Source organism: Aptenodytes patagonicus, chromosome 1 (genome assembly GCF_965638725.1).
Source record: "Aptenodytes patagonicus chromosome 1, bAptPat1.pri.cur, whole genome shotgun sequence".
Taxonomy (NCBI): domain Eukaryota; kingdom Metazoa; phylum Chordata; class Aves; order Sphenisciformes; family Spheniscidae; genus Aptenodytes; species Aptenodytes patagonicus.
The window spans coordinates 10864347-10890616 of record NC_134949.1 but is presented as its reverse complement, the minus strand read 5'-3'; the positions used below and the strand labels follow the sequence as shown (position 1 = coordinate 10890616).

The following is a 26270-nucleotide window of genomic DNA, read 5'->3' as shown; positions in this document are numbered from 1 at the left end:
AGACTTGTTCTCCAGACCCCTCACCAGCCTCGTTGCCCTTCTCTGGACACGCTCCAGCACCTCAACGTCCTTCTTGTAGTGAGGGGCCCAAAACTGAACACAGTATTCGAGGTGCGGCCTCACCAGGGCCGAGTACAGGGGCACGATCACTTCCCTACTCCTACTGGCCACACTATTTCTGATACAGGCCAGGATGCCATTGGCCTTCTTGGCCACCTGGGCACACTGCCGGCTCATGTTCAGCCGGCTGTCGACCAGCACCCCCAGGTCCTTTTCCAACAGGCAGCTTTCCAGCCACTCTTCCCCAAGCCTGTAGCGCTGCATGGGGTTGTTGTGGCCCAAGTGCAGGACACGGCACTTGGCCTTGTTGAACCTCATACAGTTGGCCTGGGCCCATCGATCCAGCCTGTCCAGGTCCCTCTGCAGAGCCTTCCTACCCTCGAGCAGATCAACACTCCCACCCAACTTGGTGTCGTCTGCAAACTTACTGAGGGCGCACTCAATCCCCTCATCCAGATCATCAATAAAGATATTGAACAAGACCGGCCCCAGTACTGAGCCCTGGGGAACACCGCTCGTGACCGGCCGCCAACTTCCTTATCTTTTATTCTGGTTATTGGTTATTTTGGTTCTCGGCTCCTTTTCTTTACTTATTTTGGTTATATAAGCTTACAAGAAAACAGACTGAAGATTTCATTACAATATTTTGAAGTTTATTTGAGACTTACTTTGGCTGATATGCTTAAGAGAAAAAACTATAAATTCAAAATATTTGGAGTGTATTAAAATGAGCTGGTAGTTATTTGCTGTTAAAACAGAATGCTGAGAGGAATTGTGGAAAACACTGGATCCATAATGCCCTGCAAACTTTCTTAAATAAACCCAGAAAACTGCAAACTAATTTTACAATCTCTACCTTGGGTAGAAAATCCCAACACTAAATGTATTTCTACTAAAAAAAAAAAAATCAGTGAAGATAAAAACCAAACCCACATGATTCGGGCATGAAAGCTGTCATTTTGACTAATTCTCATTTATAAGTAAGTATTTTCCTACGGAAAAATTTCAGTGAATTGAGAAGAATACTTACATGACGGACTGCTTGGAGTATTTCTGTCAATAAATTCATTGAAATTTAATAGAAATTCAGTGTTGTTTTCTGATTTTTTTACATCATTACAGTATTCTCTGAAAAACAACAAAACATCAGTCTTCTCAGATTTGTTTCCTTTGCTACTAAAGCAGACAAATATGGCTCAGCAATTTTAAAGTCCAAGCAGAACCGTTCAACTATAATAAGGTGGCTGGCACTACTACGTCAATTGACTACCACGGTCAATGTTGAATGTTGACCATATTGAATATTTCAGGCATCTACAGGAAATAAAGTGTTCAAGTGCCTGCCTAAATCTGAATTATAAGAAAACTCCATGTATGAGACAGGGTATAGATTCTCAGAAAAAGCACTCAGAACTAGTGTAGGCCGTGAAATTAAGAGATCATAGAGTCTGTAAACTAAACAAGAAAATGCCCAGTGAATTTAGACTGCTCCTGGGTTAAACTGTACTGGCAAGTACATGGACTGCTGTTTAAAACAGTCACTTCATGTTCAACTAAGGCTGGATTTACGGGATAAGGTCCTATCCTCTGAGAAGTCTTAAAGGCAATTTTAATGGGGTACGCAGCACATAAGCATATAAACACTCTTTGTTTTGACATATGCAAAACAGATAAACAGTAAACTACCGTCCTTTACATAATGTAATAAAATAAAGCAATATCTCATTTGGCAATTCACTGAATACAAGCAAGCACAATAAAAGTCACTGGGCATTTTGAAGTCAAATATTAGATGGTGAGTGGCACTGAACAACTTTAATTAAAATGTAGACGGTATTCAGCAGTAAAGCAGGGAGCTCTCTTTTTAAATGAGCTTTTTATATTCAATTAATTTTACGAACAAAAGAAGTCTGTTCAAGTATTTCATATGAATAAGCTATCTTACTACCCTTTACTTACTTTACCATGATCCTGAAAGACTACAGGCAGAATTTGCCTTACTATACCAACATTCACATTTAAACAGAGCTCCGTATCAAACAGGCTTTGTTCATGTAGATCAACCTAACAACTAGGGACTTGCTGGAAACTGCTAATTATTACAATTGATTATCAATAACTTCAGTCCTTCAGAAAAATTAAATTGAACAGTTAAGCTGAGAATACATTTGAAGATAGAAGACTGTTTTACACACAAATTAATCTATTCATTGAAATCAATCTATTCATTGAAATCAATCTATACATTGAAATTTAAAAGGATACAGGAATTTATAAGATAAATAAGAAATGCAACAATTCTTAACTGATCATGATGGTACAGCATTTCCTTTATTTATTATAACTATCTTTTAAAGGAACTTAATTTTTAAGAAGTATTTATCATACCATGTTTCCCTTGCAAACATACATTTACAAGGGAAACGGGCTACACAATTTCACATGAAAAACAGGGAACTAATGAACTTACTTGATCAATTTTCAATGACTCAATCATTTTTTATGTTCGATAAATCAAAATTTAATTCATCCTTAAGTGATAGAGAGCTTTGAAACACTTTATCTTGAAGTTGGAAAACATCTCGAGGTAAGTATTATGGTACCTATTTTACCAGTGAGAAGCTAAGGTACAAAGTCGTAAAATCTTAAAAGTCACAGCCACAAGAAATGAACAGATGTGTAGAAGATTTCCATTAAAAACATCAATAAATGATGACAGTCAGACTTTACAGCTGTCTTTGATCAATATAAAATCAGAGAATCAGAGCCTGAAGATGCTATTTACACTCTAGCAAGAAGAAAAGATTGATCTTGTAAAACATGGATTTAATAACTGGTCTTTCACTTAATATTTTTTACCAAGATGAAACTTTACTGGTCAAGTCCGTATTTTGTAAATGTCATTAATCTGATCAAATTCCTATTTAATGCTGAAATAATACTTATTACTAGGAAATTAACCAACCTTGGTGCTATAAACGTGTAGCCAGCTTCATCAAAATGATCAAGCTTCAGTGTTTCTGAATCTACAAAGATGAAGAGTAAATACCAAGTAAGTAAACGGGGCTTTTTGCCATCATTTTTCTTCTCAAAATATTTGACTAGTTTTTGCATGCATTCATGAATTTAAAAAGGAATGTTTATTTTGAGACACTTTCCTACTAATATACTGTATACTTCTCAGTATTTCACAGCATAGGAAGAAATTACTTGATTATTATATACAACATACACCTGGCAACAATAATGTATCTAACAACTTACTTAGAGAAGACATTTCATTAACATGACAACATGAAAACATATGAGATGTTTTCATTAGAATTACAATCTGATACAAAGAAATATTTGGGACACCGAGTTGTTAGAACATGAAGGAAAATGCTTCTAGTATTTTCTGCAATAAAGTTTAAAAACTCATCCATATAAGCATCACTTTAAATGCTACTGAAAATAATGACTTCAGTAGCTGGTGTCACTGAACACTAATAGGACCAGACAAAGAAGGATTAGAGATTAGCAACATATTGAAATGTGCGTGAAAACAGAAAAACACATCTTTTTTTCCCTTTCTATTGCTATGGTACCCAATGAGCATGGGAAAAATCCTGAGATGAGGAATACAGAGGAGAATATCCAGTAGGAATAGAAATAGAAGTGAAAAATATCAACTGCAGTAAACAGAAGGAAATTGAGCAACAAGAATATACTTGCCCTTTTTGATTGCCACTATCCATCAGAAAGAGAAAGCAGGGAAACAGAAAAAAACAGGGTAAAGCAAAAGGGGTCACAAACCAATATTTTATTCAAACAGCCCCTTGAATAAAAATATTGTGTATAGATAGATCAAAAGTTCAATTTACATACAGCTGTAGTCTGGAAAAAAGACAAAGATCTTTGCAGACTGAAGAATATGTCCTTCTCAATTATTTCCCAAGTACCTTCTATATACTGTGGCTATTTCACGGGTCTGTTTTACAGCTTATATTGATATAAGTGCAGAACCAGATGATCTAATCCATCAAGAGAGCCATATTCACTCATTAAAACTTTAATTTTAAACTACTTACTATTTGACAAAGTTACAAAATAAATCAATGATTATTAAAAACTTGTCATATTCTACTTCAAATGCAGGAGGTGATGGTAGAGGACAGTGATTTAGCACTAATCAAGTTTTCTTTAGACTAACAGTATCTATGCTTGTCAGAGAGATTCATAGTGCTTTTCTAACTTTCTATTTAACTGCACGTTTGTTCAAGTTTATCGTAACACTTGGATAAAGTTAAAAGGATGTGATGGGTTCTATTTTGTCTACTATCTAGATTATGGTTAAGCTACACCTAATAAACAAAAAGTTTCTGAATACTCACAAGTATCATTTCCAATTATCTCTCCAGAATCTGTAAATGGCTTGAAATTAGTCTAATCCAAAAATACATTACAAACATCCACTGAAACTATTTGTAAAGTGCAAAATAAAAACCTAGCTGCAAGCCAAACCAAACAGTGCTTTCATGTTAATCTTTTTCTACAGGCAGTGGAGGTAATTTGCTAAATATGACACTGTAACTACTGTAAAAATAACAAAAAAACCACTTTACTACTATAGTCTATTTCATGATATTTAGCTAATAGAATGAGAAAATTAGTATCCAGACCTTTAAAATGACAGCAACAGAGGATACACAAAGCAATGATTCTATAGGCACAGAGCAAGGGGGAAGGGATTGTCAGTCGAACTGGGGTACCTGCACATATTCTATCTTCATAGAATATTTCTTGTACGTTGGATGTTACAATGGGTTAGAATCATTGCTGCAGATTTTGGGTACATCATGATAACATCAGTGAATTCCACAAAATTTATGAATTTTAAGCATTGCTTTTTTAAGTGAATCTGAGACTTGGCAATACTAGACAAAACCAGGGAACCTTCATAGTACTTACATCTGGCTTGAGTTATTGGTTCTTCTATTTTGGCTTTAATATAATAAAAGCTGTATGATGGTAACACCAATGCCAAACTGCAATAGAAATGAGACAAGTAAAGCGTTTATGTTATTTGCAGCAGTTTTCCAGTTTCAGCTTCTATGTGTTTTGAAAGCAATTAACAAGTTTGGAAGTTGGATCATCATGAGATGAGATAGTTATACAGCGACATACCAGCCTCACACTTTGTAATAGACACAAGTAGGTTCATGCCGGTCTTGAAGTTCCCTGTGTTTATTTTCATTCTTATTTATGCATTTAAGCATAAATGCACCTTTTAACAGATAAGCAAGGACTTTCCAAATAATTGCAAATAATAAAATACATGATTTCTTGTATCTTCCTCTAACACATTTAGCATCCTAATGTAACATATGTCAAAATGATCATTGACTGTAAAAAACAGCAGATAGTATTGCACTGATTTGCATGCATCATATAACGACTGATTCTCCTTTTACTAATAAAACAACTATCAGTATTCGTTAGAAAATGTCTCTGGCAATACTTGAATTCACATTATGTTCAAGATGCAAAATATTTTCTTGAATCATGCAGTCACCACTAAAAACCTTTGAACACCCTTGTGTAATAACATTTTAAGATTTGCAATGTATTTTCTTTTAGATTATACTTAATTTTGTTCAAAAAATATAGGGCTTCTTTTTGCAACTAAATTCAATACATATGTACAAGAGTTCAGTTCTAAAAAGGTAGGTAAAGGACAGGAGGTACAAGTAATCATTAAAGAAGTAGCATCATCTCCCACATCGCATTTCATGACTGTAGAACTGCAATGGTTTCTAATGGATAGCTGCAGAAATTAACATTAAAAAAGTTGTACAATTGAGCCATAAATGAGATGACCTTTAATGATACATTTGCCATTTAAAGAGAATGTAAGTGAGATTGCTGAATATTTAGTGATAGCCTTCTACCAGTTCTCCTCTAGGGAAATCAGTAGCAGTTTACCTGTCATTAACAGATACTGCTAGCAGAAATTGCTAATTAAAATCTATAATTTTATGTTTAATAGGTTTGCTGCAATGTGACTCCACGGATTTATTGCCGTATCTCATGCCAGGGAGCTCAGTAAGAATTAAGAAGTCATCTAAATCAAATGTATTTCTTTACCGATTGCTAGATGGCATAGTCTGATAAAAAAACCTTTCTTTTCTTACACAGTATAAAGATAGAGGCAGTTCAACAGAAAAATAGGATGCTGAATAAAAGATAAAGTTCTATATTTGCATTCTCTTGTTAAAACTGATTTATTTGGTTTTACATATGAGCTAACTTTTGCATTCTCCTTGGCTGTACACCTGTGCAGAACAGAACAAAAAATGGGAACCAGCTTGGCTGAGGACTACTGTAATTCACCACAATAAAAATATTGTTTTAGTAAAAATTTGACTCAATATTTGTACCATCTGGTTTTGAACTAGAGCAGTTTAACTTTTCTGGGACTTGGTAAACCTTAACTTGTTTTGGATAATGTCAAGTTTCTACATTCCTTCTAAAGTTACAGAGCTGTGTGCTTAAACGAGTTTGAGATAATATACATGCCAACGTTGCATTCAAGGGGGGACGTGCTTTTACCCATTACTTCATTTGTTTCTGCTGCCATTCACCATCTGATTTTTATATGCAAAGCAGTATCAGTGCTAATTAGCTAAAACTTGTCACAAATAGATAGAGATTTCGGAGATAATCAGTAGCATGGTTCCTGCCCCTAAGATCTGGCATGGAGGTTAGCAAAGTTATGATATAAGCAATGACTGTGCCTGAAAAAGATTTGCACAAAACATGTCATGTTTTTTATTTAGACCAAAATATAGCATCTTCCTTTTTAATATGCATATTAAAACAAGAACATGGAGACAATGCAAAGAAAAGATGAAATAAGAGGAAGCATATAAGAGAAGGTGTACAATTAAGAATCAAAGTATGGTGTGATACAAAAAGTAGGAGGAGAAGTAAGATTCTGAACATCAATCATAAAAACTTTTTTTTCCTGCATACTGCAATACCCTAGTGATAAATCTGAACAGTTGGATGAAAGACTGAGGTTCTGGTCCTTAGGCAGAGCAACAATTCTGAGCTGTAAAGGAACCCAGCAAATCCTACAGGCCTGGACACAAGATGGTCTGGTCCTGGCTTAGCTAGTGTAGAAAATGTAACGCTAAAATATTAACCAAAATAAACAAAAAGGACATTTAACTACACAAAAGAAGTCAGAGATCGGAAATTAGTTACCTGTAATCAGTGCCATTCACAGCAGTCCATGTATATGTTCTGTTTCCTTTATCAATATATCTCTACAAAGAAATATTGATCAAAAAATATATTATTAAATCTGAAGCTTCAATAAGCATGCCCTTTTCTTGAGAAATACAGTGTAAAATCAAGTACAAATCTGTTTGAATTCTATTTATTATTTAGCAAAAGAATCACCTATATCCTTTTTATTGAACATTAATGAAATGCAAATTTAACTAAAACCAGACAAACATGACCTATCATTTTCCCTTTGTCATGGTTTAACCTCAGTCGGCAACTGAGCATCACGCAGCCGCTTGCTCACTCCTCCCCCCCCGGCCCCGGTGGGATGGGGGAGAGAATTGGAAGAGTAAAAGTGAGAAAACTCGTGGGTTGAGATAAAAACAGTTTAATAATTGAAATAGAATAAAATAGTAATAGTAATAATAATAATAATAATATACAAAGCAAGTAACACACAATGCAATTGCTCGCCACCCGCCGACCGATGCCCAGCCAGTCCCCGAGCAGCGGCCCCCCCAGCCAGCTTTCCCCAGTTTATGTACTGAGCATGACGTCCCATGGTATGGAATGTCCCTTTGGCCAGTTTGGGTCAGCTGTCCCGGCTGTGCCCCCTCCCAGCTTCTTGTGCACCTCCAGCCTTCTCAGTCGGCAGAGCATGGGAAGCTGAAAAGTCCTTGACTAGTGTAAGCACTGCTCAGCAACAACTAAAACATCGGTGTGTTATTAACGTTATTCTCATCCTAAATCCCAAACCCAGCACTGTACCAGCTACTAGGAAGACAATTAACTCTATCCCAGCTGAAACCAGGACACCCTTTTAAATTCATTAGCCAGGCCTATGCAAACCTTTTTCTATGTGATTTAAATTTGATAAAATGTTATCTCCTTTATAGACCATTTTGCAGTTAAACTATGAAAACAAAAAACCTCAATTATAAAAAGACTTTGTAGGTAACTCTTTAACAACAAAAACAGCTAGTGCCTGTCCTTTTGGGTCACAGTACCACGGGCTAACTGCTTTTAAATTTAAGTCATATCTACAGGCACAGCCAGGTAGTCCTGATTGTATAGGCACCCCATGCTAAACTTACATCTGTTTCTAATCTCATTAGGAGGTTTTTGAATTTATGAAAAATTTAACATGGAAGTAAATGTTTATTTTTAAATAACTTAATACATTAGGATAAGCTTTACCATTCATTTTCTTTTGGTATGAAAAATGATGTGATAGACACAGTCTCACAGTTCCCCATAGATTTAATCATTAATGCACCTGGCTGACATCATTTTACTCAATTTTCCACTTTGAAAACTACAAGTTTATGCCAGCTGCAACACATTATTATTTTACAATCAGACATTTGTAAGTATGCCAGCAATGAAGTCTGTGCAGCTGTTGCACTGCAACATTACAAACATTGGTGAAAGGTACCACAGGTATACGTCTACGTTCTTTCTTTCCCTGCGGTAAAACAAAAGTGTGAAAATGACCGTGGTTATGAAAAAGAGGTGTCTTTTTTGGCATTTATGATTTGAAACCTTCTCATTACCTGGCTGCTGCTTTTCAGCACAGCATGACAGTGTAAATAATTTAATAGCCATTTTGGAAAGAAAAAGAAAAAAAAAGAAAAAAAGGAGACAAAAAAAGAAAAAAGAAAAAAGAAAAAAAAGATGCATGCATCAGCATCTGATGTCCTGATATATTTAATATTTAAGGTAAAAAGATGGCTGAAGAGACTCTTATCCAAGCCTATTTATATTTAATAATGTGCCTACACTATTATTTCAGCTCAAGAAAAGCAGACACTTGAACCTAGAACTGGCAGCCCCTCCGAACTAGGCACAGTGCCATGGGTCGCACACTGTGTACATTGGCAAGAGAAAAGTAGTGCCCAAGGTGGGAAGGAAGGAAGAGAAGAACTGGGCTCACAGTAAACCCTGTTGCCACCAGCACTACGAACATGCTTGAAAGCAAACTGGCTGAAATCTCCCTTCAAAGATAATCCAGGAGATGACAAGTCCTCATACGTCTGCTCCCATTTACCTTTGCCTACTTCATTACTGAGCAGTCTGAGACCATCTTACCCCCCAGCTGGTCACTGCCAAAGAACCTACAGAAGTTATTGCAGTTTTTGTGACCCTTCAGTTTTCACTACTGCCCACCCTGGCTGCCCGAATGTGGCAATGCTTTTGTTCCTATGGCATCTTCTCTGTTAGCTGGAAAGCCCCTGAGGCCTTGGGAGACTCCAGCACACCCCACCCACGCTTGCTACAAGTCCAGTCTCTATGCTGTAGTATGAGGTCATCTCCCAAGACACTGCTGGGGCCAGCTGCAATACAAAAGGAAAGCAATGCAAACTTAAACCAAAAAACAAAACAAAAAGGACATGAATTTTAAGCCTCAAGACTGCAACTGTCAGTTCAGAGCAACTGACCACATCAGCCCTTTTTATAAGAAAATATATGAAGCTATCAAGTCCTAAGTGATGCATGGCTCATACGTGGCCCGTGGTCTGAAGCAGCTTTATTCTGGCTCTAGCAGCCTAGAGCTGGGAGGGTGCAATGGCTTGAAGCAGTCACCATTGCCAGCCATCTCTGGCTGCTCCCTTCTTCTCTCAGAGAGATCCAAGTAGAGGAAGAAATCTTGCGCCATGATGCAAGGGAAGGTGAGGGAAATTAATTTAATTGGGCACTTGAAGCATCTGGGATCAAAAGGCTTGGGATATTCTATTCAAATACAGATTGTGGTCTGGGCTGTGCATAACTGACACATCGTCATGAACTCAGGGACATCATGTTCTCTCCCCGCCACCCACCTCGATGCTGTAGCTGACTCCAGCATTTGCAAGTATAAATGCTTCCCCTCCCTCCCTCTTTGGGAAAACAGTTGCAGGACCAATTGTTTCAGGTCTTTTATTACCACACAGCCTGAGAAATGCATGCACAACCTGAGATCTCTTCAACAGCTTTGCCATGAATGCAATTTCTTGTATAACCCCAATGGTGTTATTGCATTTTTGTAACCTTCTAATCCTCCCTTTTCTAACCACCTACACAGAGCCCTTTTCACCCATAGGCTTGGAAAGGCATTCCTTAAACAAAACGACAGCACAAGTCTGAAAATGTCCCCGTGAGTCCCTCCCTTCAGGAGCAGCTTATCCCCAATGCAGATGCCAGCAGGACTTTGGATTCTCCAACTGTGGGTCAGGAATGACCCAGTCTTCCTTCACAACAGGGGGACAGGCTGGTGGCTTCCTAGACAGGATGGGCTCCTGACACAGGTAAGGTAGCAGAATTGAGATCAGATGGGGCTTACCCTCCCTGCCCCAGGAAGGCCCTATTCATTCACCATCCTGCAACAGTGGAGCCATTCAGGAAAAGGCACATTTTTTTCACACAGCGGGATTTCCCCATAGATTGTAAAGCAGCATTGTAAAGCCTTACTCAGGAGGGCTGGGATGGGGACTCTATTGTGAGAAAGCACAGAAGAGAGTCCTGGCAGAAGGCAAGGGGACTGCTGGTACTGGTCTCTGCTTTAGAAGAACATGGGAAGAGGTGAAAGGCAGCATGAAGTCATAAACAGAGAAGGAGTGTGGGCACATTTAATGAGATCATGGGACTCCACAGCTTCAAGGACCATAACTTATGGGCACACTTTGCACCTGGACAATGTAAGTGTATAAGGCTTGAGTTAGGTTGACTTCCCTCATAGAGAATAAAGTAGGAAAGTATGACTCTGCTGCCTACATGATTACATGATCATCACTATCATCATCTTTCAGCTAAGATCATCTACAGTTACATTTGTCTGCCCCCACTGAAGCTGAGGTTCTGTACTCAAGAAGAGAGTCTACAAGGTTCTGCACTTTCTGAATAGGGTATCAGAAGGAAGACAGCGCCCAACACTAAGTCAAATTCCCTAGGCTCTGCAATATAATAAAATACCATGATAACCTTTCTGCCACAAAGTCACAATCTTGTTAGCAGGGAGTTGAATGAATATACAGATTTTAATCTGTCTCCTCACAGGTGGACACACATGCAAGTAAAGCCACTGATCTCCTGAATGACACCCATAGCTCAGGAATAAAAAATGCCTCTGATGGATTTGCACAGTTGTGAAGATCTTGAGCATGACTTCCTGTCCTTACTTGCAATCCTTTTAAATTACACTATCAGAAGCAGCATGCTTAGTCAAATCCAGTGCAGATACTAAGAGGCTGAGGAACGGTCATGGGATGTCCAGCTCTAGAGTCCTCAGTACAGGAAAGACATGGACCTGTTGGAGCGGGTCCAGAGGAGGGCCATGAAGATCATCAGAGGAATGGAACACCTCTCCTATGAATAAAGGCTGAGAGAGCTGGGGTTGTTCAGCCTGGAGAAGAGAAGGCTCTGGGGAGACCTTATTGCAGCCTTTCAGTATTTAGAGGGGGCCTATAAGAAAGATGGGAACAGACTTTTTAGCAGGGCCTGTTGCAACAGGTCAAGGGGGAATGGTTTTAAATTAAAAGAGGGTAGATTTAGACTAGCTATAAGGAAGAAATTTTCTACAATGAGGGTGGTGGAGCACCGGCACAGGTTGCCCAGAGAGGTGGTGGCTGCCCCATCCCTGGAAACATTCCAGGTCAGGTTGGACGGGGCTCTGAGCAACCTGATCTAGTTGAAGATGTCCCTGCCCAAGGCAGGGAGGTTGGACTAGAGGACCTTAAAGGTCCCTTCCAACCCAAGCTATTCTATGATTCTAAGTATGTTCCCAAAGGTCTGTTGCGGAACCAAGTGACCATGAACTTGACATTGTGAAATCACAGCATGGATGAACAATCAAGACATGTTTCAGAAAATTCAGCTCCATTTTCAGCCTCATCTAAAAGGCAACATGTGCATTGTCACTGATTTTCACCCACGAAGACAAGTAAGTTTCTACCATGTTTAATGCAAAAATAGACTAAGACTATGAAATATTTTTTTCTGTATCAAAATGAGAATAAGTATATAAGAATCATCCCTCAATGCAGAATTGAGTCAGAGGACTGGTAATAAGAACTGCTCAGTATTGGGCATCACTTCGTGTAATCTGGCCAAAATTTAAAGCAGAGTTTAAAAGTTGCTACCATCTATTAGACATTGAATGGAATATACGTAAGGAATGTGCTGTTTTTAACAGAATAAAACCCCCCTAAACTCTGAGGCCTGATTTCCTATCAATTTAACTTGATTAGATTCTGTAGCATGTGCCTTGTGAGAAGGAGGAACTTTTCACTGGAACATTCTGCCATTTAAGTACAAACAGCAGAGCCATTGGAGATAGCAAAGTTACAGGAGATCAACAGAAGCAGGCAGCTAATACTACACATGAAAAATTAACTGCACGCTCCCAAGCAATTCTGTTGAGTATTGTTATGGTGTGCTCATACACATAAGGGTTGTGTAGTGTCTGCCTGATGTTATATTTGCTTCACATTCTTCTGCTAAGTCATTAAATTAGCTATCTTCAAGCTGTTTTACATTCAGAGTAAAACAGTTTCAAAAAGTTGTTGTAGAACTGTAACTGTGGGGCATACTCTGGCCAGAACTGCTCCTTTGGCACACCAGTCATGATTTAGTCTCATTAAGGTCCTCCGGAAGTAGAGCATACATGTAAGGACCCATATAAAATTTGAGTATTTCTTCATATCTGTCTTATTAGAGAAACCAGTAGTAATCTTTATCAGGAATGAGCATTTTGGACAAGAAAATAAAGAACTCAACAAGCTGTTCAGAAAGCACAAGTACATAATATAACTGTAAGTTGAATTTGCTTATCCCAAATATTCTTCATTTATGGTATATAAATTTTATATATTTTTCTCACTACTTTCTTCCCATTCAACCACAATATAAACTACCAAACCCATCCTCACACATCTCTGCAAGCAAACTAAGTACTTTGTTTTGGGATTCATACACAGCAGTAGGCTGGGTCCATTTCCAGGTGAACAGTGTAAGACCTCATCAACAACTGCCTGATTAATGATGCACCAAAGAAACCAAGAAACAAAACAATTCTTCTTTTCATAAGTGCATAATTTCTTTTACTATAAGCCAGTAAAACTACCAAATCTAGAGGGAAAAATGATACAAACTGACATTACAAAATGAACATTTTTTCACCATTTCACAGTATTTTTCTGGTTTTGTTTGGTCCTGTAATTGTAATTGCCTGTGTTCCTATCTTACCTCATCTTGGGACTTGACCAGTGTTTCAAATGTTTTTTCTCCACTTTCTCCATCTATCATTTTTTTCCGAATCTATTGGCAAGAAAGAAAAAGAAAAAAAAAAAAAAAAGAACTAGGTGCTGCATGTAACATGAATAATCTTTTCAGTGATTCAAAGTATTTCACACAAGCACAGAAAATGGTAATGCGTATGAAAGTCATAGCTCTTAAAAAAAAAAAAGTTAAGTTTACAATTTTCAGATTTTTCTAATTAGAAGTTGCTTTATCCAAATATATACTCAATCAGTAGAGTTATGAAGCAACAATTCTGGTATACTTTGCATAGCAAGACCATCCCATAAAACCCCTTGATGTTGGGCACTAGAGAGAGTATGAATTCTGTGTGGATGAGAATGAGTTTTCTCTAGCATTTCTCGTGCTTCCCAGCACGTCTGTGTGATTCTGGTAGCAGCAGTGATTCACAAAAACATTTTTATACTAGTCCGAGAGTGATTCCTCTCTGAAGCAGGAGTTTCAAAGAAACTTGAGGCAGAATTTAACAGATACCAATAGTGTCATTATAAAAGAACAATTTCAAATGAAGTGAAAAAATGTTAAAAAAATGTAAATTGTTTAAAAATCCTCCATTTTATTTCACAAAACTAACAAACTTTTTTTAAAAATTCTGATTTCTGAATGTATTACAAAATTAGTAACTGAAAAATATACAGAGGATTTAATTTGTTGTCAACACAACTTTATTTCTCAGTTCTCTCTCTCACCACAGCAATAAGCTTGCGTTAGTAAGAGGTAGGAAAATACTTTTAAAATATTTCAGGTAATATATTAATATCCTATTAAAAAGTGTTCTGTTCTGAAAAATTTATAAGCCCCCACCCCAGCAATTGCCACTTAATGAAGAAGAATTATTTAAATAGCAATCATGGTGTCTTTCAAAATGAGAAGAATATAATGCATTGCCCTTGCCTACGAATAGTACCGGTTCTCAATTTGTTTCATTATAACTTCATCTGTCTATAAAGTCATCATCTTGACAAATTTAAAATTGAAATTTATAGTGAAATAGATTCCCATTCAAAATGTAGAAGTTTTTTTGCTTTTCAGTTGTTATACAGTGAAATGCAAGCAGCAACAGGTACTGAGAAACCAGGTAATCTCACCTCAACTTTAATATCATTTTCCAATTCAGCATCTAGAAAATCCAGCGTAACAGGCTCCTGGGATTTAGGATTCTGAAGCAGAAGATATTGAACGATCAAATAATAAAGACAGAGTATTGTAATGTTACAAATCATTCTAATCCCTTCATTTCTAAGTAAGCTACTTAACTGGGCTTACTTACCCATCTATTTTAATCTCTTACATGATGAATTACTAGTGGCCCTTTCTCACTTATTTTATTTCATTGGATAGAGAGGTTAATTGGAGAAGTGAAAATCAAATTAACACTAACGGCTAGTGTCCATCCACAGTCTGTCATGTATGGGGCTCATGCTGGGAAGATGCTTCCCCTACTGCTGGTATGTCACAGACTGTAAGGGTGGGAGAAGACGCATCAGAGGAAGCATCAGATATGAATCTCTCATTAGGTTTCCTGCCTCCAAGAACGGAGAGGGAAGTTTGGGGAAGTTTTCCAGCTGACTGGTAAGATGGGATAATTTTACTCTTTTGCAATTTTGCCAAAAGCAGACTACAAACTTGCTGTTATGAGGTGGGAATGGACTGTGGCTCAAGATTCAAAGAGGCAGCAATTAGAATAAAGGATTTCTTTAGTATAAGAAAATAAAAATCACTTTTTTTGTCAGCATTACAGGACTTCCCTGAGCACCTTGCAGTTTTGAATGCATTTCTCTTGACATCAGTGCTGTTATCTCAATTTAAGAGATGGAAACCTGTAGCACAGAAATACTGCGACCCAGCAGCTTCAAGACCTAAGGAATGTACGTGATGTCGACCCTCAACTATGGAGCACAGAGAAGTTTGGTGGCATGCATCTGCAGTAACCCTGGTCCCATAGGAGTGTGGGAAGACCATTGTAGCTCTGCTGAACTAGCTCAGACCACCCTCCAGTCTCTACTCTCTTCTCAGTTGCAGTCTGCATTTACTTGGACAGAGCCATCTTCCGTATGAGTTGTTAGGAATCCGACTCTTTTTTTTTTTTTTTTTGAGTAATTTTGCCTAAGCCCCACTGACTTTATATTACGTGTGGTGTAAAAATCCTCAGTCCTCATCACTCAATAGTTATTTAATGCACCCACCTAATGAAGGATCTTTAGAAGAGTATGGGGATATATTATTTACCTATCTAAATCTGATAGTTTAGAACAGAAGATGAAAAAGGTCCAGTTTTAGTAATTTATTTTGATTGATAATAATTTGCTTTGTGTAATAGGACAGTTTATACATGAAAGGATCTCAAGGCGCAGTTTTCTCAGTAACTGAGGACTGTTTCTGATATGATTAGCAACACAAAAGTTGTCATTAGCTGATACTATTATTTCAAGACTAGTGTAAATTCTGATGACATTTTTAGAGGATTTCAGTGATTCCGCTATACTAACTTATTTACAGGGTAGACTAAAGTCCTTTCTTTCTAAATGATGATTATATTCCTTCTATCCTAACATTCTCTGGCAAAGGTACATGACAAATGTACATGTGGCTATTCTATCAAAGAATGCAAGCATATTTCAACATAATTTATGTATGTATTTCCAGTTCGTAGTGGAAGAAAGTAATGTCCTGAATAACTGGTAAAAGAAGCCTTCATATAACAGTCTGGAGCATTAAGAGCTTAGCAGTAGTCCTTATTTTCAAGACTGTAATATAGAATAGTGTTAGAAGACAAAAGATTATGCCTTCATATTCTTGAGGAACAAATGTACATGTTTCCGGGTATATGGAATCATGCTTTTCCTTAGCAAGTAAGACTTACTGTCTGCTAAGAGAAAAGCCAATAAATTTATTCTCAGACAGAGAATATGCACTGGAAAGATTTCAGACAAAGATTCCGGATATTTCTTTTAAATGTCTACTGATAACTTCAAAGACATTTTTATGTTCCTATTTATATAGGATAGATAAAATTAGTAACTTTAATATAATAGCATTAACATATGCTCTCTACTAATTCAAAGCAGTTTAATTATTGTTATGCAGTTGCTTTTTTCCCCCCAACTAATCCACACTCTCGAAATAAATAGCAAAAGGCTAAAATGTAAAAATAAATTAAAAAAAAAAAACATTTTCTTACATGCAATGGATAATGAATAGCATGGTCAAACCCAAACAGCATGCATGAAGGCATTGGCATGGCAGAGGAGGGATTTGTGAAGTTCACATTCCATTCCAACACACAAAGGAACAGAGAAGAAAAGAAATGGTAAAAAAAAGAAAAACAAAAGCCATCACATCAAATCAAGGTCAATATTCATTTCAAATGATAACCTGGGCTGGCCATAGTTAAGGAGTCCCAAAGACAAAATAGTCAACTTCAACAGTCCGTCAAAACTCAAGTATACATTAACTGTTTGCTCTTGTTCTTTTTAAGACTTACGTTATATCACCACACATTCTTTATAAGGTACTTATTAATGCCTTTTAATACATGAAGAAACTAAGCATGTATAGATACATTATGTGATGTGCCTGAGGCACAAAGAAATCCATTAGAAATTAGAACAGAAAATTCCTAGCCCCGTACTTTAAATGGAAGACTATTTTTCCCGCTATGTCTTTTTCCCCCAAGAATGTGTTTTTACCAATATTTGGGCTCCATAATTTTTTCTTCCAAGGTTGCCATTTAGTGGGGTTTATTCCAAGCCATGAAGAAACAAACTTACTGTTCAGTTTGCTCTTCTCTTTATCCAGTCATGCACGCAACATGACTAGAATAAGCACACCACCACCACATTCACCAGCACAACTTAATGAAACAAAACAGAAGTAAATCACTAGCAATGAAGCATGCAAATAAAGGGAGTGCAATCCATTTTCAGCATGACAAATAAAGGCAAAGATCTATTACTTCAATGACAAATCAAGAAGGAAACAAAGAAAGAAAGAACTGGTGCAGCAACATAAAAAAAAAAGTTCATTAAAATGTCGTTGTCGTGTGTTTTGGGAGGTCAGTATTCTCACAAATTCTATGGAAGGCCTTCTTTGCTGAGTTGCAGGAGCCTAGTTCCTACTCATACTTTCAGTACTAATGAAGACATAGGCTGTTAGGCTTTTAAAATAAAAGATGGCAAGAAGGCAGCAAAATCCTGGGCCGCAGAGGGAGGCCCAGGGGCACCTGGAGTGGATGGGAGCCCAGCACTTTTACAGAGCTGCACCTCCCTGGGCAGCCAGCAGAGCCAGGCAAACCCAGCAACAGCCAAAGCATATCACAGCACGCTGAGGAGCCGGGGTTGCTCGGAAAACTGAGACTTTTTTATGTTCCACTGCTGCTTTCTCCAGTGCACAAACAAAAAATCTAGCCCAGAGGTGGTAGAAACCATGTTGTTTGTACATGGTTTGTACCATGTGTGGTACAAACACAGCCACTCAAGACTCGGTGAAATCACTGACTTGAATTAGATCAGAATTTTACACCATGTTTTACTGGCGTTGTTATGCAAGCAACTGGTTTTGCATTATATATTCCCATATGTGTAAGAAATTAACATGGTATAGTGTACCTAATTTTGTTATTTTGCTACTTACATAGTTAATCTATTCCTCTAATGATTTTTAAGTTTTCATTAAGTTTTTTCTGCTCAGGGATTGTGTTACATAAATGTTATTAATTTCCTTTTCCCTGGTCGGGTTAATGGAAGTTAACCCTCTGGAGTTGGGTTTGCTAAATCAAGAAACATGATGTAAATAGCAGATAAAACATATGCCCGACTGACTTCCCCAGAAAAAAACTAAACAGTTCATTCAAATTCTGTAATGTTATACAGCATTACAGCATACACTGTACAATAAAACTTGGCAATAAAGTTGTAAGAATGATCTTCTCTTGACTTTGGGTTTCTGCAAGCAAAGCCAGCACAAGTAGTCTCTTTTTTTTTCCAGTCTTCACATTCATTTCAAAATCTGAAGAATAATTTTTACAGCACGGCTCTAATTAGCACCTATTAGTAAAGCGCCATAATTTAATGGAATGTCCTTCACTACAGCCAATAACATGTTTTCTATTATATAAACAAGGAAGGATGCAAGCTTCATGCTTTGGAAGCTGTTCGTCCAAGTAAACAGTTCTCTAGTTAGATTTTTCATAGTAAGCAGGGCAGAAGCTTTCTAATTGTATTTCCAGGTCTATGCATTCTAATGCACTAATCACCTCCATCCAAAGTTACCTGTACATTGGGTCTCCTTTTTCTCAATTTAACTTTTGGTATGCCCACACCAATTTGCTGAAGTAACAAAAAAGCAGTAATTTATATTTTTACACTATTAGTAAACAGCCTACTTATAGAATGGAAGTCTTCCCTCAACATCTATATTCTCTAGTGCACGTTTACTGGAAGCAGAGACTAGCCCTCATTCCAATCAAGAGTTCTGAGCTCTGTCAGAATCACACACAGATTTTGTCTAGGGAAACAAAAACCAGATAGATGTTAAATGATGTGAAATAAGTTAACAAGAGAGCTCTCCCTCCCACATACTCTTCCAGAATGAGAAGAATTTCACTTTTTGTTTACTGTTATATCTGCTCTTAAAACCACCTCCTCTTACATTTCTTTCAAAACCATAAACCATAAGATAAAATACTGGACCCTACTGAAGGCATCTAGAACTTTATAATTACCATTAAATGGATTTTGATCAGAACCATAATGAAAGTGGAGAAAAGGATGCTAATTTTTAGAATAGATTCAAAAATTGAATTATTTATTCTTTACAAATCTTATCTAATTAAGACTGATCTTGTTAACATATGCTTAATGCACTCATTTCAGTGACTATATTTATTTGGTGGGATATCCACCTGTTCTCTCCCAGGACAATGGGAAAAATACATGCACATATGCACAGACACATAAAGAAAATTGGCAGAAAAACATAAAATTAAGTATTTGTTTAAAAATGTAATATAACTAACTACACAAACTTGAAAAATGGTATTTTAAGCAGTTTAAAACTATATTAAACAGAAAGTTAAAAAAAAGATTTCCTATGTTATGCTTTGATGTCATTTTCATGTGCAAATAAGAACACGATGGGAAAGTTCTCAATGATTTTAATATACTTTTGAACCTGCCTTTTGTTAAATTTTCTCAGTTGTGCAAACGACTTTACAAGTTCTAAATTTCTAGGGGCTTCTTTTTGTGAGATGATACTGCAAGACAGTTTCTCAAAATATTAATTGTGTTGAACCAGTTGTGATTTGAGGCAACAGATTTTCAGAAGGAAAGCAGAAGACATTCAGAAGAAGGGACCACTGGAAGTTTAATACATCCTCACCTCTTCAAAGGTAAAGACGTAGTTATGTTTTAGTTTACATCTATTGAAAAATTGCTGGCAAAGAGGGTTAAGATGTTGTTTGTTAATAAGTTAACGGCTACCAGGAGGTTCAACTAAAATTAATGACATGTTAGAGAAAGTCCATGAGTTCTAAATACATCTGTCTTTGTAGTGTACCTTAGTTTTAAAACGTAGTTCTTGTATCAGTCTGAATAGCATGCACCACCCCAAACAAACTGGGAGTGAAAAAGTCTAGTCTGTGTAACTGTTAATAACAACAATAACAATAATAATAATAGTGCATATGCTTAATATTACATTTAGACATTATTCTACAACATAAAACATGTAACATAAAATACCCTTTTTTAAACATAAATCAAACATTTGAGCAGTATGTGAAAGCATCTTTCATGAGAATACTGCATTGCTTCATTTTATGTTCCTTCTGTTAACAAAAAGATATGATTGCATATAAGGAATAGGTGAATAGACCACTCGCCATCATCTGCATTTCTAGTAATCTCTAATGAAGAAAAGATTTGGTCAGTAATGATGTATATATTTGTCTCAGAATAATTCACCAAGCAAAATCATCAAATCAAAACTTTGATTTTTTAACACATGAAAAATTAATGCATATATCCAGAAACTGAAGTCCTTCTAAATTATGAAGAGTACATAAAACCTTCTTTTCCTTTTTTTTTTTCTTTTATTTTTAAAAGGGTCCTTTCAAAATAAATCAAAAGGGATATTTCATCAATAGTTAAGATCGAGTTATTCTTTCTCTTGTTCAGAAGCATTTTTTTTCTTTCTTCTTTTGTTACACACTTGGCAAAAGATTTCAAACCTATTCATTACTTCACCAGGAAATTAATTCAAATAGTCACAATGCTGTCTTCCCCCAGCTTCAGAATTAAATGAATCACTAAAATATGTAGATGAATTCTTAATTTCTTTTTCTGTCTTTGACAGTTAAAGACAGTGAAGTAGTGAAAAGGGGGTCTGTTATCCCTCTTGTGCCTATGATGGGACTTTCTGGTGAAGAAACAAGAGAGGACAGTTGCACAGCCAAGAGGTCAAGGACTTCCTGCTATTCTGCCACAGGAACATGGCTGGGAGGAATAAAGTGATGGATATGCATCCAATTTACAAAAAAACGGTATTGCCATGCCTAAAGGCAGCAAATACAGGCTTGCATTACTTAAGAAGTTTCTCTAAAGTGTACTAAGTGCTAAAAATTAACTTAGGAGTAGGGTGCCACTAAAGTTTAAAAGCCTCACTAGCCTTATTTGCTTGTGTATTGACAGCTTGCATTTATCTTGGCCATATATTGCTCAAACCACCTTAATGAGAAATTTTAATATTGACAACTGAACTACACGGATATATTGTTTGGTCTTCAATATGTATAGTGATTCATTATTATTTCTAACTTTTTATCTGTAAATACTCCATACATTTCTCTCAATCTGGAGTGATTTTTAAATTATTTTTAGTTAATAAAATGTTAACTTTGTCTTTTATATAATGCTGCATTTGTGCACTATGAACTCATGAGACAAAATTCGCTGAAAGTATGTTTCTAATGTAATTAAAATACAAACATTTTCAAATATTCCACTAAATAGAAGATTGTTTGACATGGAGAAACCCTTCACTAAAACAAAGATTAAAATTCTGATTTCAGAAAAAAAATCATCCATTCATGTTGTAGTATCTCATCAAGGCCAGGGAGGCAACTTACTTAAGAAGATACATGTAATGTAGGAGTCCCCACAGGGTCAGGACTACAGTTAATGGATATAAAGCCAGACTGAAATATTGGGTTTAAATTTTCCTGAAATTTGAGGAAAGTTGTGTCTGAATCAGATTTAGATAAAGATTTCATCTTTAAAAATGAAAGACCTTTCTCAAGTTGAACTACTAAAAAATCTAGCATTCTGGGAAAGAGTGCTCAGCTAGATCCATCCCAACTCTGCAGCTTAGGTTTCAGCTCTGGTAAACAGAAAATAAGCAAAATAAACAAATACAAAAATACAAGAAAAATACATTGTGTTTGCCCCCGATTTCTGTGGTTTTGCAAGTATGGAAGTTTCAATTTCTGAAATGAGAAAGCATCACAAAATAAACATGTGCACTAGTAAACTCCTCAGAGTTTGCTTTGAGAGCATCTTGTAACACACTACAAGTTCTTCACAATGATATTACAGCTACCACTAGTGGTTTTCATATTAATAGGTATACTAAAACACTTATTTCACATACAAAAATGTGTGTGTAAAATATACACCTTTTTTATTTTATTGATAACTAAATTCAATACAAGGCAATACTGGTCTTTGTGCTGACTAAAGCAGATTTGGATGAAGCCATACATGCACCACAGATTTTCCTGACGCCCCCAAAACTGAGAAATCTCTACTATTGCTCTCTGGCACTTTCAGCAGATCTTAGACGTTTCTGTTATTTCTGACAATGTCCCCTTATTACAGAGAAATAAATTAGAAGGTTTTTCATACCTTTGGTTGGAGATTTGGATGAAGTAGCACATACCCATTAGGATCAATTGCAAAATAATATCCGTTTGGACAAAGCTGAAAGAAAGAAATGAAGTTTAGCCTTATAAGGTTTTAAGTAATAAAGAAAGATTAATTAATGGTTTTCAAGCAATGGTCACATTAAGGAAAACACATTGCCTCAGGCATGATGAAATATGTGAGATATTAACATACAGAAGATAATTTCTTAATATTTACTCTCTTAGAATCACAAACTTGGAGAATAATTTAGGCTGATGGGGCCACTGGAGGTCACCTGGCACAACCCTTCACTGAAAGCAGAGCTAACTTCAAAATAAGTCCAACTTCAAAGTTGGACTAAGTTTCAAAGGGTCTTTGAATACCTCCAATGGCAATTCCACAAGCTCTCTGGGCAACCTGCTCCAGTGTTTAACCACCCTCACAATGATTTTTTTTTCCTTACTTCCAGCTGGAATTTCCATTGCCACAACAATGACGATTGCCTCTTGTCTTTTGCTATAAACCTTCAAGAAATGTCAAGGTTCATCTCTGTAACTCCCATTAGGTAACCCATTAGGTTTCTTCTTCAGTCTGAACAAACCCAACTCTTTCACCTTCTCCTCGTATGCCATGTACTCCAGCCCCTTGACCAACTTAGTGGCTTTGCACTGGACTCTGTCCAATATCCCAGTGTATTTCTTGTACCGAGAAGATCAAACTTGGACACAGTACTCCTGGTGCGGGTGTTCACTGCACAGCTCGCCTTCTTTACTGCAAGGGCACATTGCTAACTTATGTTCAGCTTGTCCTCCACCATGACCCCCAGGCCCTTTCCTGCCTTTTGAGGCATTCTGTCCCAGCCTGTACTGTGGCATGAGATTATTTCATTCTAGATGCAGGACTTCTTTGCATTTGCCTTCGGTCAAATTGATGATGTTCCTTTGCTTCCTCAGCTGTTGTTTTCCACAGTACTAGTTATTTTCTTACAAATTCCCCAGTTAGATGTCTAAATATATAAATCAATCATACTGAGTAGGGTACAGACAGACATGTATATTAAAGAACTTTTCTATAAAGAACTGTCCTATATAAATGCTAAGTATTATTATTAGCTGAGTTGATTGTGTGCTCTACACTGTGATAAGAACCAAACACTCAACTAAAGAGCAGTGCCTTAAGCTACAGGAAAATAATTACTTGGAATATATCCCCCAATGTAAAAGTTGGCTTCTACAGATGCATCTTGATGGACAATTCACACAGAAGCACATATATGGATGGAGAAAAAACAGTCAGAAAATCTACAACAATAGAAAAGAATATATGAAAAGAAGCCTGCTGGTATTTTGACTCGCATCCAGTCATTGCTGTATGACTTATGAAAGAGCATGCAAAGAAATAATACATAAATCATACATAAAGAGATACCACCAACGCAAGCAACTTACCGTAAATCGGGGTGTCAGGTTTTTTATGTCCTCCAAAGAGACATCAACCCCCATTACTCCAAGAATCAGCTGATTCTGGCAAGATTCCAAAATGTTAGAATATGTTTGGCATATTTACAATGCAAAATAACTGCAACAGTCAGTGAATTTTGATTTTGCCTTCTTCTTGTTTGACAAATACTACTTGAAAAGTTGCCTATTTACTTATGTATCTATTCTAAACATTTTAAATAATATCCAAGTGATTTAAAATAACATTCGATACAATCAGAATTTAGTATAGAACATGGAAACTGTTTATGAAGATGAATATGGATGCTTTCCTGGATGAATAAACGATAAATGTAAGAACAAAACAGGTGAAAGCAAAAGTGATGCATTAATATTGCCAATGACATAGATACTAAATTACTAGCACCAATATAGAGCTACTATTGCACACTTAGGTTGGGCAATTGATAAGTGAGACCCCAAAACAACTGACGTCTTTTGGCTATGGTATAATGATGAATTAAAAAAAAAAAACCAAAACAACAACCCCCCAAAAAACAGTGACTATATCAATCATCAGCATTTGAAATCAGGCACCACATTTACTTCACTTGTAATTTATTTTCCTACTACAGAAAAGGGTGGCAGTCATTTATATAGTATCACCTGAATCCCTTCTCCCTATTAAATAAATTTGGAGTATGTATTGGAAGATGCATCTTGCAGTGTTTAACCTAAAATTCATGTAGAGACCTAAGTCGAACAGATTCAAGCTTTCCTCTTGTTCCATCCAGATCCTCTATACTAGACCATGGCTGTTTTACTTCTCGAAAGACATACTTTGATAATCAGTAGTCTCTCACTTTACAACTGGACTCAGTGAATTCCAGGCATTATCTTGTAGATAAGATTATAAAATCTTTTGTTTTGTTTTGTTTTGTTTTTAAAGGGAAACTAAGAGAACTATTCTGAAAGTAAATAAAAGATAGTGATCAAATTCATATTTATTCATTCTAAGTCTATTTAATATCTGAGAAACTGAATCAAAGAATATCTTGGCTAAACTTCTGTATATTTTGACCTGAATGAACATGAGTATCACACCAAATGTACAGTATTTTACCACACCTTGTAAAGCATATTATAGGTCTGATTTTAAAAAAGCAGCATTTTGATTTTGCAAAAAGGACATAAATTGATTCCTTATCAGACTGTAATAGGGATGGGGAATTGTATTTATTTAATACTTAGATTTTAATCTAAGTACACAGTGGGATTTGATGAATAATAGCAGTGTATTTGCCTTATCTACTGTCTTCATGACTTTGAGAATATTTCATAGAGTCATAGAATCATAGAATAGTTTGGGTTGGAAGGGACCTCTAAAGGTCATCTAGTCCAACCCCCAAAGCGCTATTTTCTATTATCATTACAAACAATTAAATTAAAGTCTGTACATCATTGCCTTTTACCCTGAAATGTCATAGCTTCACAGACTTGTTATAAATATATCTGAGCTTCCTTTCTTGGCGAGGCCTGAATAATATCATCATATACTTCCCATCTGTTGAGCACTTAAAGCATTCCCATTGCCACCAGATCACAGAGATAGATCAAGGAATGTCATACCCTGAAACTCAGAACTACAAAAAGGGTGATCTGCATTTTCTTGTTCCCAGGAGGTTATCAGGCAACTAGAGATGACCCTTTTTTTTCTGTTGTACAAGACAATTAAACTGTAGAAAGCTCTATGGAAATACACATTTTTCAAGGAGTTTAGCATTAAATTTAATTCAAATAACTGATATTTTTCTTTTCTTTTTTGTTTTAAGTAAGAGCTTACTATTTTCCCATTTTGTTCCTTTGTTAGATTGAAGACAGGTAGAGTTCCTGTAATCACAAGGCCCAGCTCCTAGGAAACAATCACATAGAGAGGGGAGAAAAAGACTTTTTAGTTAAATAACAAATATTGAACTATAACATATTAGAACAATCCAAGGATTACTGTAGCCAAACACTAGATTAGAGTACTGACTTTTAGTTTATAGAAATTTTCCACAGGCAGATTTCTACCTTTTTTTGTCCTAATGTTTGTATTTAATTTCAAATTTTCCCCCCTCACTGATGCTTACTCCTTCCATGTATTTTAGTGAGGAACCATATCACTTCTCTGCCTTTGTTTCATTAGGAAAAAATAAGCTGAAGTACTTTATTAATCCACTCTGATGAAATCAGTTCTCCATTTGCCCAGTCTAGTAGCACCTTTTTGAATTTTAAACCATCATTCATGAACTTAAGTTTGAGTATA

General features: G+C 36.4%; 1 protein-coding gene across 8 annotated transcripts in view; it reads right to left on the bottom strand.

The window, feature by feature from the left end:
- The window catches only part of CACNA2D1 (calcium voltage-gated channel auxiliary subunit alpha2delta 1), a 434729-nt gene that overhangs the window by 33315 nt on the left and 375144 nt on the right, over nt 1-26270 (bottom strand). For 2 of the 8 annotated variants that reach the window (XM_076360363.1, XM_076360204.1), the window contains exons 16-26: nt 25806-25874; nt 23972-24046; nt 22524-22598; nt 18894-18950; nt 14712-14783; nt 13552-13623; nt 7309-7370; nt 5011-5087; nt 3775-3789; nt 3026-3086; nt 1091-1188 (exon numbers count right to left, since the gene is read on the bottom strand). In XM_076360363.1, the coding sequence (XP_076216478.1) occupies nt 1091-1188; nt 3026-3086; nt 3775-3789; nt 5011-5087; nt 7309-7370; nt 13552-13623; nt 14712-14783; nt 18894-18950; nt 22524-22598; nt 23972-24046; nt 25806-25874 (733 nt within the window). The remainder of the gene's footprint in view (nt 1-1090; nt 1189-3025; nt 3087-3774; nt 3790-5010; nt 5088-7308; nt 7371-13551; nt 13624-14711; nt 14784-18893; nt 18951-22523; nt 22599-23971; nt 24047-25805; nt 25875-26270) is intronic. The other 6 variants (XM_076360445.1, XM_076360283.1, XM_076360724.1 and 3 more) reach the window with 4 other exon arrangements.